This window comes from Oncorhynchus kisutch, linkage group LG30 (genome assembly GCF_002021735.2).
Source record: "Oncorhynchus kisutch isolate 150728-3 linkage group LG30, Okis_V2, whole genome shotgun sequence".
NCBI lineage: Eukaryota > Metazoa > Chordata > Actinopteri > Salmoniformes > Salmonidae > Oncorhynchus > Oncorhynchus kisutch.
Window position 1 is genome coordinate 5,413,892 of NC_034203.2, and position 14,268 is coordinate 5,428,159.

Here is a 14,268-nt window from a genome sequence, read left to right on the forward strand (position 1 = left end):
AGATGTTGTAGACTATGACGAGTACATCAAGTCCCTGACGAGAGACCTGAGGGAGGCCATGGAGACGGTACAGGTGTCGGCAACCAAACAGCTGAAGAGGCATGCGGGCCTCTACAACAGGAAGATCAGAGGAGCTCCAGTGGAGGTTGGTGATCGGATGCTACTGGCAAATAAGGGTGAACGTGGAAAGAGGAAGCTGGCAGATCGTTGGGAGAACAACCTCTATATTGTTACGGAGAAGAATAGCGACATCCACATCTTCAAGATCCAGAACATGTTGACTGGCCAGGGGAAAACGCTCCACCGTAATCTGATAATGCCTGTAAACTTCTTGCCTCTCCCTGACACTGCCTTGGAGACACCGAATACAGGAGACCGTGAGGATCAGAGTGAGGAGATGGAGGACTCATCCATGAACGATATACCAGAAATGGACATTGATGAGAGGACTAGTGTGTGGGTATCAGAACAGACCTCGGAGGAAACACAGTCGGAGCCCTCTGAAAAAGAGACCCCAGATGTGCTGGAAGATGGGCCACTGGCGAGGGACCCTCAGAACTCACCACATTCTGAGGGTGCCACTGGTGGCACAAGCATGTCAGAGCTAACCTTTGGAGAAGAAATGTCCGAACTCTCTGAGGAAGAAAGGCATTCTGAAGATGCCGCTGGTGGCACAAGTTCCAGCAACAGTCACAGAACCCTTGACCTTGACTACCCATCGACTGTGGATAGTGACCCCCCAATGTTGGTTGTAGTTGAACAGATTAAACGTAATGATAACTCTGTTAGGACTGTCAGGTCAGGGGCTGGTCGGGTTAGGAAACGCCCAGTGAGACTCATTGAGACTATGCAGACACAGAGGGTTTTTCATACAGAATTCATTACAGTACCTGCGTGGGTGTAGGATTAGAATCCAAGTCTGTAGCCCCCCCCAACATTTGTTTTACTTAACTTTCAAGAGACCCCATTGAGGTAATGGGTCAGAGGTCATGTAGGCCAAGGTTTTTCTGTCTGAGGTTCTTATTGTCACTGAGTGTACTGAACATGTAACAGGCATGTTTTCCTACGGGGGTCTTTGAATTCCCCCAATTCTCTTTAGAGAATAGTCTTTGCACTGGAATGTTTGGTGACATATGTATTGCAAGGTATTGCATACCTCATTTAGTTTCTTTATAGTATACAAGTGTAATTCAGCAGGGGAGAATGTAACAGGGTTGGTTATGTTTCCACTTGCCTCTAAAGATTTTTTTATTATTTTATTTTTTACCTTTATTTTACTAGGCAAGTCAGTTAAGAACAAATTCTTATTTTCAATGACGGCCTAGGAACAGTGGGTTAACTGCCTGTTCGGGGCAGAATGACAAATTTGTACCTTGTCAGCGTGGGGATTCGAACTTGTAACCTTTCGGTTACTAGTCCAACGCTCTAACCACTAGGCTACCCTGCCGCCCCAAATGTGTATTTAATGTTCAAGCATTCTTATTGGTTAGTTCAACTCTGATGACAATAAGGTGTGTTGTGATTGGCCCCGCTTGCAGATAGGGGGAGATCACGAACGTCAGGTCTCCCCAGTAAGAAAATGTGATGTAAGGGGTAGGTCATGTTCTGAATACTGTTTTCTATTTTCTATTTTACAATGTGTACAAGTTTGCTGTACGTTACTGATTTATACATGTGTGGGTATATAGTACCTGTTAGGGATTGAGGGGCTTTCTGGGATGTGCTTTGGCATATGATTGCTGTAAATAAGTGTGTTAGCTAGCATACACCGATGTAATGGTCACATAAGCCACTGCTAACACAGTTGTCTTCATGCTACAGATTTTGCCATTGACAGCCATCAATACCGTTAAGCCCTGCACAACTAACGTGCTGTTTCCCATTTAACAACAGGTATTTACACATGTTATATTTAGTATTTTTGTATTTTGTTTTGTATTTTGTTCGCCCAGTATGAAAATGTGATGCAAGGGATTTTGCCATCTACAGCCATCAATACAGTTAAGCCCTGCACAACTAACGTGCTGTTTCCCGTTGAACAACAAAAATAAATGCTCAACTGGGACCACTGGCCGAAGTGATTTATTTTCAGAAAACACAACGCATGGAGAGTACATTATACATCTGTTACATTTACATATCAGCAAAAGTGTGTCCCCCTACTCTACAGTCATAATACATGTTTACTGCTAATTAGAGTTTACGCAGTTCCAACATAATCCAAAGGATGGTAGCCTAAAATCCCAATCCTACTATATTGCACTACCCAGAACATTATTTCATGCAAAACATTCATTTGTGGTCTAGGCTGCCATCCTTTGGATTATTTTGAGACTGCACAGTGTTCACGGCATGACAAGATCACATTAGTTAGCAGCAATATGACCAATATCAACATAAGGCTCTTTATTGTCAATCAAATAGTGTAAATGGTTTATGAAAACATTGCAACAAAATAATGATTAAAAATACTTTGCCAACAATTTAGTTAATCTAGTTCATCTAGTTAATTGCATTTGCAATTTGTACTTGCTAATAGATTTGTATAAACGTTATTATAACAGCAGTTACGCAATTACATAACACCATATTATATGGGTTTATTGACCACAATCTACTGAGTTTTTCCAGGTAGAATAGTTCTCTCTACAACCCAATCTGTATCCCATGTACAGTCTATTACAGTGTATTGCATTTGGGCTGAAAATTTGCTGGATTGAATCCCTGAGCAGACAAGTTAAAAATCTGTCGATCTGCCCTTAAGTAAGGCAGTTAACCCCCATACAATTAAGGCGGCCGCCTGTACCTCTCAGATTCAGAGGGTTTTGGATTAAATGCAGAAGACACATTAAAGTTGAATGAAATTCACATGGCAGTTTTGAAATGCAGGCTTTTATTTTGAAGGTTTCCTTATTACCATACAACTACACGTCACAATTTGCGTTGCTGGCAGAATACTAGTGGATTGGAGAGAGACTGCCAAGATGGCTGCTTGAACAGACGCTTTTTTACCGAGCTCCGTACCAAACTTCAGAAAGATTGTGAAAATTGTTTTTTTTTCTTTAAAGTTTAGTCATTATTTTTATTTGTTCAAGATATAAGACCTTTCCTGTGACTGGAATGATAATTGGATAATTTATTTCAGCATGTCCATGCAAAGTCGTGACAAAAAAAGAAAGGAAAAAGTTAGCCGTTCTATTGCTAATCAACAAGAGAGAAACGTGCTTATAGACAACTGCCATAACTACACTTGGCCTATGGATAATATCATGCTTTCGAATGCTGAAGATGACGAATTCCCCTCTTTACCGGTTACTCCGTGCAAACCTCCACCCTCCAAAAAACCCAACATGAACTCTGACATCGTGGCTACCCTCTCCTTACTCATCAACTCCAGGTGTGACGCCATTGAGAAAATGGTAGGCGCGAACACCATGGTTATCGAAGGCTTGAAAAAGACCGTGGAGTTTGCATGTGGTGAAATTAATGATGTGAAAACGAGAGTGGCAAAAGTTGAAAAAAATGTGGAAAGGGTGGAAAAGAATAACAATGTCTACCATAGACGTCTCACTGATCTGGAACAATACACAAGAAAATGGAACCTGAGACTCTACGGCTTGCCAGAGGTGGAGAATGAAGATGTGCGAGGAGAGGCTATCCGTATCTGCCAAGAAGTTTTGCCTGCAGAGAAGAACAAAGTTGGTGATACCATCGACGTTGTACATCGCCTCGGCAAGAAGCAACAGCAAAGCGATTCAAGACCCAGGGGTATCATCATCCTATTCACTACCAGATTCTACAGGGATGCTGTCTGGAAAGCTGCTAGGAAGAACGCCTTCCTTCAGAGCCATGGTATGCGTTTCGCCGAGCATCTCAGCCCGGAAGACATAGAAAGAAGGAACAAGTTGTGGCCAACGATCAAGATAGCACGAAGTGAGGGGAAGGCTGCTTACTTCGTCGGAGGACGAGGTTTCATCAACGGTTCAGAAATCCATATTCCTCCCTAAAATCTCACCAGAAGGAACAGGTTGATGGTTTCAGCCATGGTATTCTCATTTTCCTTATGTGGTTTACCTAACAAGCATCAGGTGACTATTTTAAAGGAATACTCAGGTATTTCAATTCATTAATTTGTTCTTGTATGACCAGAAGTCCTATTTTGTTTATAAACTTACGAAGAAGATTGAAAGCTGAATTTATGTTTTATGTATACAGTAACTAAGATACTGTCCTAAATGGCATACAGGTCTGCTCTGACTTTACACGGTTATTGTTCTATTTAGTTATTAATACTTATTTCCAAAAAAGGTCTTAGGAACGTTTATATGTAAAACATTTTGTTATACAATTATTTTATGATCAGTTTTCATATGTACTTAAAATAGTAGGTACCCTTTTATTTAAATTATTATTTATTTTATTTCTCAAAATAGTTCCTGATTACACTAAAGAGGATTTTTAGTCTCTCTTACTACAAGAACCCTTGGTTTGGTCTTGAACATAATTTCCAGTTGAGTTGAATTTCAAAGGTTATGGAATAAGCTATTTTCACTTTAAATTGACTTAAATGGTGCAGATCTCGGTTCCTTATCGTTTACGTTCACTGCTCCTACGTCTTTGACTCATCCTACTACAGTTTATACTTTTATATAATCTTTGTTGTTTTGTCTTTGTCTATATTATCTCTTAATGCTAGGGGGTTACGAAACAGTGTGAAGCGCAAGGCCTTATTTCTATTTGCTAAACAATTTCGAACAGATTTTTGCTTTTTTCAAGAGTCTCACTCAATTTCTGCTGATGCCAACTTCTGGAGGTCACAGTGGGGCAACGATATTTGGCTTTCCCATGGATCTGAACGCTCTGCTGGTGTCACTACAATGAAAAATACCTTTGGTGGTAATATTCTACACTCGGAATGTGACCCCTTTGGTCACTTTATTTGTCTTGTGATCAGTTACAATGACATTACACTCATTACTGTAAACTTCTACGGGTACAACACCAAACATGAGAATGATGAGTTGCTTGAATCTATAGAGAAACATATACTTCATTGGTTATCTAAATTTCCCAATTCGTTATTATTGATAGGAGGGGACTTTAACATTACAATAGATAATTCAACTGATAGATGGCCCCCAGGTAGGCCAACCAATCAGAATTTGGGTTTAATACTTTTTATGGAAAAGTTTGATCTTACTGATATATGGAGAGAGAGGTTTCCGGCCAAAAGATCTTTCACTTGGAGTAACAAAACAGGTTCCAGACAATCCAGAATAGATTTTTGGCTTATATCCAAATGTATTGATAGTGAGTGTGTTACTACAAATATTTGTACTACTCCCCTCACAGACCATAAGGCTATTTACATTGATATCAAAATATTTACCCCTGATACGAACCTTGGTAGAACATCCTACTGGAAGCTAAATGGCTCATTATTAAATAATGATATCGTTACATTTGAGGTTAAAGATCTGCTCTCACACTTTTGGAAAAGGGCTTGTGAAGAAAAATCTTATTGCAAGAACTGGGAGCTCTTTAAATTTGAGGTGTCCAAATATCTTAGAAAATATGGTAGTAATCTTGCTAAGACCAGAAGAGCTGAGGAGGAAAAGGTGATCATTAAGATAACTTCCCTTTCTCAGAGGTCCCCAGCTGACCTCTTGGGGGAGGAGAAGATGGAACTAATTGAGTTACAAAATAAACTGGATAATATATATAAATTAAAAGCAGAAGGAGCCTTTATTAGATCTAGGAAAAAATGGATTGAGGAGGGAGAACAGAATTCATCCTATTTCTTTAGACTTGAGAAATTTCACTCTAAAAATAACACTATCCATAAGTTAAACATTGATGGTGTTATTACAGATGACCAAAAATTAATCGCTAAATACTGCAGCAATTTTTACAGAAAATTGTATAGCTCTACGTACTGTCAGGAATCCACAGATGTGTTTTTTAACTCACTGAATAATGTTCACTCTATCAGTGATATAGAATCTAAACAGTGTGATGAACCCATCAAAGTTGAAGAGATTATAGAGTCTATCAAACATCTAAAGAACAATAAATCACCAGGTGTTGATGGAATTACATCAGAATTTTACAAATTATTTTCTGAACAAGTAGCTCCCTTCCTATTTGAAGTCTTTTTAGAGAGTATTAAAAACAATGTTCTCCCTCCTACAATGAGTCAGGGGTTAATAACACTGATACCTAAACCTAAAAAAGAAGTGCTGCTCATCGATAACTGGCGTCCAATTTGTCTTCTTAATAATGACTATAAGATATTAGCCTCACTACTTGCAAAAAGAATTAAAGAAGTTCTGGATGCAATTATTGATGAAACACAGTCTGGCTTCATGAGGAACAGACATATTTCTAACAATGTCAGACTAGTATTAGACGTACTTGACTACTCAGACCTAATAACTGAGGATAGCTTCATATTATTTTTAGATTTTTATAAAGCATTTGACACAGTAGAGCATCAGTTTCTCTTCCACTCCCTTGAGAGACTTGGCTTTGGGGATTTTTTCTGTAAGGCTATTAAGACTCTCTATGCAAATGGTAACAGCTCTATCAAATTGAAATATGGCACCTCACCTAGATTTGAGTTAAAGAGAGGAATTAGGCAAGGTTGTCCTATCTCTCCATACCTGTTTTTATTAATCACCCAACTTCTTGCAAATTCTTTAAATAATAGTCCTGTACAAGGTATTTCCATAGCTGGTAAAGAAATTATTATAAGCCAGCTGGCTGACGATACTACACTTTTTCTGAAAGACGCTAACCAAATTCCCATATCGATCAATGTGATACAATCCTTTTCCAAAGCGTCTGGTCTATATCTTAACATTAAGAAATGTGAACTCATGGCTGTCAAAGATTGTGTGACACCTTCATATTATGGTATTCCAGTAAAAGAAGAACTTACATATTTAGGCATAACCATTACAAAGGATCAGAAGTCTAGAGGCTTACTAAATTTTAACCCTCTTATTAAAAAAACCCAGAAGAAACTAAATCAATGGCTACAGAGGGACTTATCTTTAAAAGGTAGAGTCCTGATAACCAAGGCTGAAGGTATCTCTAGACTAACATATGGTGCTCTATCTTTATATCTTGACCGTAAAATAAGCAAGGAGATAGACCAGATGCTTTTCAACTTTCTTTGGAGAAACCGTACCCATTACATTAGGAAAACTGTTGTAATGAACACTTATGAGAATGGTGGACTGAATTTTCTGGATTTTACTACTTTAAATAATACTTTCAAGATCATTTGGATAAAACAATTCCTAAGAAGACCCACTTCTATCTGGAATTTTATTCCTCATCATGTCTTCTCTACTTTTGGTGGCCTTAACTTCATGTTGTTTTGCAATTATAATATTGACAAAGTTCCAGTGAAACTTTCTGCTTTTCATCGGCAGGTTTTCTTGTCATGGTCCTTAATTTATAAACACAATTTTTCTCCACACAGATATTATATATGGAATAATCGGGATATATTGTATAAAAATACCTCTCTGTTTTTAGAATATTGGTTCAGAAATAATATCCTATTGGTGAGCCAACTGGTAAATGCAGAGGGTTTTTTACTCAGTTATAAAGAATTCTTATCACTTTACAAGGTCCCTGTAACACCTAAAGATTTTGCAATTGTTTTAGATGCCATTCCCTCAGGTGTTGCTATGTTATTCAGGAACATGTCAAGACCTGACCCTCAGAGCCTACCTTCTATTGACCCTGTTGACTCATCAGTAGGAAAGATTTGTTTCTCTTTTGGTCCATTCAACAACAGAGCGATACGATCCTTGTTTCAGCAGGATGTTGTATCTATACCTTATGTCATGCCTTATTGGAATGGATTTATTGATAATATCTGTTGGAAAAAAGTTTGGATGTTGCCACAAACATACCTACTTGTTAACAAAATTAAGGAAATTTCCTTTAAAATTATTCATAAATATTATCCTGCCAACCACTATATGAAGAAGTTTAAGGAAAACATCAACTCAAATTGCTCCTTTTGTAATGACCACCCAGAAACAGTTGTGCATCTTTTTTGGCATTGTATGCATGTAAGAAAACTGTGGCAAGACATCAGTAGGTTTATAATTGAACACATTTATGAAGATTTTACACTATTGTGGAGAGATGTACTGTTTGGATTCTTTACATACAATAGAAATAAGCGGAATCATTTTTATGTAATTAATTTCATTATTCTTTTGGCCAAATTTCATATACACAAATGTAAATTTACAAACAGAAAACCACATTTTCGTACCCTACAAAAAGAAATTGAACTGTATTTTAAGACGGTTAAATGCTCTACTAACAAAAAAGCTGTTAGAATTGTAAGTATATGCATGTCCCTTAAGGTCCTTGTGTAATTGTAATGTGATATTGTACCCCCTAGCTCGATTGTCTATTATTTGTAATCTATGTATGCTTGTGTTCCCTCATGTGCTTTATGTATTGATTTGTTGTTAATAAAAAAAAAAAAAAAAAAAAAAAAAAAAAAAAAAAAAAAAAAAAAAAAATAAATAAAAAATAAAAAAAACTAGTGGATTGGAGAATATTCCTACTACGGTGTCTCGAGTCGTTCAGTTCCCCATTGTTAGGCGTTTTCATTATTTATCTTTTCCTCAATGACGATGGGTGATATGATATATGAAGAACTGGAGGATTTGATGCATTTTTCAGTCCACGATTTACCAGGTCGTGGATATGCTGTTATGGAGGAGATCAGAAGGCAAGGGAAACTCTGCGATGTCACCCTGAAGGTATGTGTGGAGTTAGCCTAGTAGCTCGCCAAGCGCACTACAGTAACTTACTTTGAGAAAATAGCCAGCCGGCTAACTAGCTATCAATAGAATTGAGGCAAGCTAGCTAAATAACTTTAGCAAGCTAGCTGCAGAGGCTTCTATTTGTACATATAAAGCTCTAGCCTAGGTAAGTTATTGGCTAAGCAGCATAGCTAGCTACTGACTGTAAATATATGAATGTATAAGTCGCGATTATCGTGCCAAATAAGTAACGTTAGTTATCTAACACATTTCGCCCTTCCCTTTCAAATGTCATAGTAGTGTTATACACGATTTGACCGCCCAACGTGCTAGCAGACTCACCCTACGTCCGGAAGAACCAATAAAAGCTTTAGCCAGAGGGAGTTTTACTTCGTTAGTTATTGGGTTGTATAGAGAGAACTACTGTTAGCACCTACTGAAGTCGTTAACGTTACTGCCAATGCTGCAAGTTAAAACATTTTTTTGTTGCTGTGATGGCGAAGCAGCACACTAATTGGGTGTACGTTTACCTAAAACGTAAAGGTCATCTTCACTTGACTGTTTGTTTTTTGGGGAAACTCACCCCTGGTGCCTAGCTAGCTATAGTAATGGCCTCTCAAGCAAGACTTGGCCAACTGCTTACTAACGTATACAATACACAGCCCTGCTGAATTAGAATAATATAACGTAGCTAGTCAAGTATGCCTTGCTTTCAGACAACTATGGACTACTGACCATTGTTATCTCAGATTGCGGTATTATTGAATCAAATTAACATGACTAACCAGCCATTGCCCGTGTATCTTCACAAACCTCGAGCTGACTGTTAATTGTCCTAAAATCTGTGGCTTTAACACCTGCAGCATCACCTAAACGTTCACATTGCATGTGGTCAGTTGGACCTTTGTCAGGGAACATGGAAACAGCAGTTATATATTCGCTCTTCAGGCCCTCCCACGTGATGCACCTGCCCTATTAATAAGCACCATCATTATGATAAGCTGCAGTGTACTGTCCTGTAGCCTAGATATCTACTGGACCATATTCTGAAGCCCTTGGGAATTTCATCTTTATCTGTAACGCATCACCTCCAGCGAGCCTTCACTCTGGCTTCCATTAGTGCACTTTCTCTTTAACAAGACCTGCACTGCATGCCCTACATGAAGGCGACTTCATGCCTTGACCTTGGTATTGGTTAGGCATAACAGTCAGTGCACCCACCTCATGCAAGATGTCTCTTTTGATTTTATAGTTTTTCATATAAAATAAACACACATTTCTCAAATAATTACCCCAATGAACAGTGGTGGGAAAAGTACTCAATTGTCATACTTGAGTAAAAGTATATACACCTTAATACAAAGTTACTAAAGTAAAAGTCACTCAGTAAAATACTACTTAAGTAAAAGTCTAAAAGTATTTGGTTCTAAATATACTTAAGTATCAAAAGTAAATGTAATTGCAAACATTTCGTAAAAGTGTAAAGCATTTGAAATTCCTTCTATTAACCAAAGCAGGTGGCACCATTTTCTTGTTTTTAACATGTATTGATAGCCAGGGGCACTCTCCAACACTCAGACATAATTTACAAAAGGTGCATTTGTGTTTAGTGAGTCCGCCAGATCAGAGGCAGAAGGGATAACCATATGTTGTCTTGTGCGCGAATTGGACCATTTTCCTGTCCTGCTAAGCATTCACAATGTAACGAGTACTTTTAGGTGTCACGCAAAATGTATGGAGTAAAAAGTACATTATTTCCTTTAGGAATGTAGTGAAGTAAAAGTTGAAAAATATAAATAGTATAGTACAGATACCACAAAAAATTACTTAAGTAGTACTAGTATTTTTACTTAAGTACTCCACACCACTGATAATGAATACAATAGGCTATAGTCTTATGTTGGTGTCGCCAAGGGGAAAGCAATGGTTAAAGGTGACATTAAGTTCTGATTACAGTTGAAGTCGGAAGTTTACATACACCTTAGCCAAATAAATTTAAACTCAGTTTTTCACAATTCCTGACATTTAATCAGAGTAAAAATTCCCTGTCTTTAGGTCAGTTAGGGTCACCACTTTATTTTAAGAATTTGACGTGTCAGAATAATAGTAGAGAGAATGATTTATTTCAGCTTTTATTTCTTTCCTCATTCCCGGTGGTTCAGAATTGACATACACTCAATTAGTATTTGGTAGCATTGCCTTTAAATGGTTTAACTTGGGTCAAACATTTCAGGTAGCCTTCCACAAGCTTCCACAATAAGTTAGTGTAACTGAGTCTTTTTTTTTTAGGCCTCCTTGCTCGCACATTTGTAGGCCTCCTTTCTCGCACACGCTGTTTCAGTTCTGCTCACACATTTTCTATGGGATTGCGGTCAGGGCTTAGTGATGGCCACTCCAATACCTTGACTTTGTTGTCCTTAAGCCAATTTGTCACAACTTTGGAAGTATGCTTAGGGTCATTGTCGATTTTGAAGACCCATTTGTGACAAAGCTTTAACTTCCTGACTGACATCTTGAGATGTTGCTTCACTATATCCACGTAATTTTCCTGCCTCATGATGCCATCTATTTTGTGAAGTGCACCAGTCCCTCCTGCAGCAAAGCACCCCCACACCATGATGCTGCCACCCCCGTGCTCCACGTTTGGGATGATGTTCTTTGGCTTGCAAGCCTGCAAGCCATAATGGTCATTATGGCAAAACAGTTCTATTTTAGTTGCATCAAACCTGAGGACATTTCGCCAAAAAGTACGATATTTGTCCCCATGTGCAGTTGCAAACCGTAGTTTGGCTTTTTTATGCCGGTTTTGGAGCAGTGGCTTCTTCCTTGCTGAGTGGATTTTCAGGTTATATATGACTCGTTTTACTCTGGATATAGATACTTTTGTACCTTTTGTACTTTTGTACCTGTTTCCTCCAACATCTTCACGTGGTCCTTTGCTGTTGTTCTGGGATTGATTTGCACTTTTCGCACCAAGGTACGTTCATCTCTAGGAGACAGAACGCGTCTCCTTCCCTAGAGGTTTGACCGCTGCATGGTCCCATGGTGTTTATAATTGCGTACTATTGTTTGTACAGATGAACATGGTACCTTCAGGCGTTTAGAAATTGCTCCCAAGGATGAACCAGACTTGTGGAGGTCTACAATTTTTTTTCTGAGGTATTGGCTGATTTCTTTTGATTTTCCCATGATGTCAAGCACTGAGTTTGAAGGTAGGCCTTGAAATACATCCACAGGTACACCTCCAATTGACTCCAATGATGTCAATTAGTCTATCAACTTATAAAGCCATGACATCATTTTCTGGAATTTTCCAAGCTGTTTCAAGGCACAGTCAATTTAGTGTATGTAAACTTCTGACCAACTGGAATTGTTATACAGTTAATTGTAAGTTAAATAATCTGTCTGTAAACAATTGTTAGAAAAATTACTTGTCATGCACAAACTATAGTTTGTCAACATGAAATTTGTGGAGTGGTTGAAAAACGAGTTTTAATGACTCCATCATAAGTGTATGTAAACTTCCGACTTCAACTGTATTACAATTCTCTCAAATGAATGCACTTGAGGTGGGCTTGATTTAGCTCAGGAGTATGCACCCTTTTGATGCTATTCTGTTTGTTCCATTCTACCGTATGGAACATGTATTTGACCCATGTCTGGACTAAATCACTTGCTTGTATCGCCCTTACAGGTTGGAGACCACAAGTTCAGCGCCCACAGGATTGTTCTGGCTGCCTCCATCCCTTACTTCCATGCCATGTTTACGAATGACATGGTAGAGTGCAAGCAAGATGAGATTGTAATGCAAGGGATGGACCCTAGGTAAGGCCTCTATAGCCTACTCACTCAGCAGCACTGAGAGTGGAGGCTGTTATAGCAGCAAAGGTGAAACATCTCCATATTAATGCCCATTTGGAATGAGATGTTCGAGGGGCAGGTGTATTGGCTGGACCAGAAACAACCCATCACCTTAGCCAATATTAATCATTGTAATAACACATTTAAAATCAGTTACAACGTTATTATCGCCTTTTGAAAATTAATCGCTGAAGTCGTGCACACAGGATGTTTCAAGTTATGTAAGTGCGTTATTTTGACAATTCACAAATTTTCTGCTGATCACCTAACAATGCAAACCATGTTCCAAAATGTTCAAAGTAGGCTAAGTGCTTTTTCTGTAAAATTGACCTGTTTTAAAGATGCACTATGCAGAAATTGCTCCGCCATTTCCTGGTTGCAAAAATTTTAATAGTTCTCCTAATTTCAGTCAGTGACAAAACAAACTAGTATAATGTAGAGAATCATTGCACAATCTAAACCACTGTGAAATATTGTGTTTTCAGCTGTTTGAAGCTGGTGTACAAAACCGAAAGTAAAAGACGCAAAAACTAAAAGGAAGAACTGGAAGCATAGAAATAGCACACATAGAACATACCTACCACTTTTGAAACTTGCTTTCAATGAGAATGACAGATCTGTAACTTTTACAGTGTAAAAACAAAGGGGGGTGGGGTGTTCAATGTAATTAGTCCGTGTGGCCATTTGATTAGTTTAGTTGTTCAGCATTCTTATGGATTGGGGGAAGAAGCTGTTAAGGAGCCTTTTGGTCCTAGACTTGGTGCTCTGGTATCGCTTGCCGTGCGGTAGCAGAGAGAACAGTCTATGACTTGGGTGACTGGAGTCTTTGACAATTTTTAGGTCTTGGATGTCAGGAAGCTTGGCCCCAGTGATGTACTGGGCTATGCACTACCCTCTGAATTGCCTTCCGGTCAGATGCCGAGCAGTTGCCATACCATGCGGTAATGCAACCGGTCAGGATGCTCTCGATGGTGCAGCTGTAGAACTTCGGGGGACCCATGCCAAATCTTTTCAGTTTCCTGAGGGGGAATAGGCTCATCATTGTCGGTGATCAGGCCTACCATTGTTGTGTCGTCAGCAAATTTAATGATGGTGTTGTGCTTGACCAAGCAGTCGTAAGTGAACATGGAGTACAGGAGGGGACTAAGCACGCACCCCTGAGGGGCCCCAGTGTTGAGAATCAGAGTGGCAGATGTGTTGTTGCCTACCCTTACCACCAGGATCCACTTGCAGATGGAGGTGTCCTTAGCTTTGTGGTCCACTATGTTGTTCTAGTCAATGAATACCATTCTCACATAGGTGTTCCTTTTGTCCAGGTTGAAAAGGGCAGTGTGGAGTGTGACTCCGTCATCTGTGGATCTGTTGAGGCGGTATGCGAATTGGAGTGGGTCTAGGGTTTCTGTCATGATGGTGTTGTGAGCCATCAAAGCACTTCATGGCTACCGACGTGAGTGCTACGGGGAATTAATCATTAATGCAGGTTACCTTCACTATCTTGGGAACAGGGACTATGGTGGTCTGCTTGAAACATGTAGGTATTACAGACTCGGCCAGGGAGAGGTTGAAGATGTCAGTGAAGAGACATGCCAGTTGGTCCTTGCATGCT

The 14,268-nt window shown here is 39.1% G+C and overlaps 1 protein-coding gene across 2 annotated transcripts in view; it reads left to right on the top strand.

Moving 5' to 3' along the window:
- Positions 1 to 8,576: 8,576 nt before the first annotated feature.
- The window catches only part of klhl18 (kelch-like family member 18), a 69,946-nt gene continuing 64,254 nt past the window's right edge, over positions 8,577 to 14,268 (top strand). The window contains exons 1-2 of one of the 2 annotated variants that reach the window (XM_020466713.2): positions 8,577 to 8,798; positions 12,496 to 12,626. In XM_020466713.2, the coding sequence (XP_020322302.1) occupies positions 8,664 to 8,798; positions 12,496 to 12,626 (266 nt within the window). In that variant the 5' untranslated portion in view covers positions 8,577 to 8,663. The remainder of the gene's footprint in view (positions 8,799 to 12,495; positions 12,627 to 14,268) is intronic. The other variant, XM_020466712.2, reaches the window with a different exon arrangement.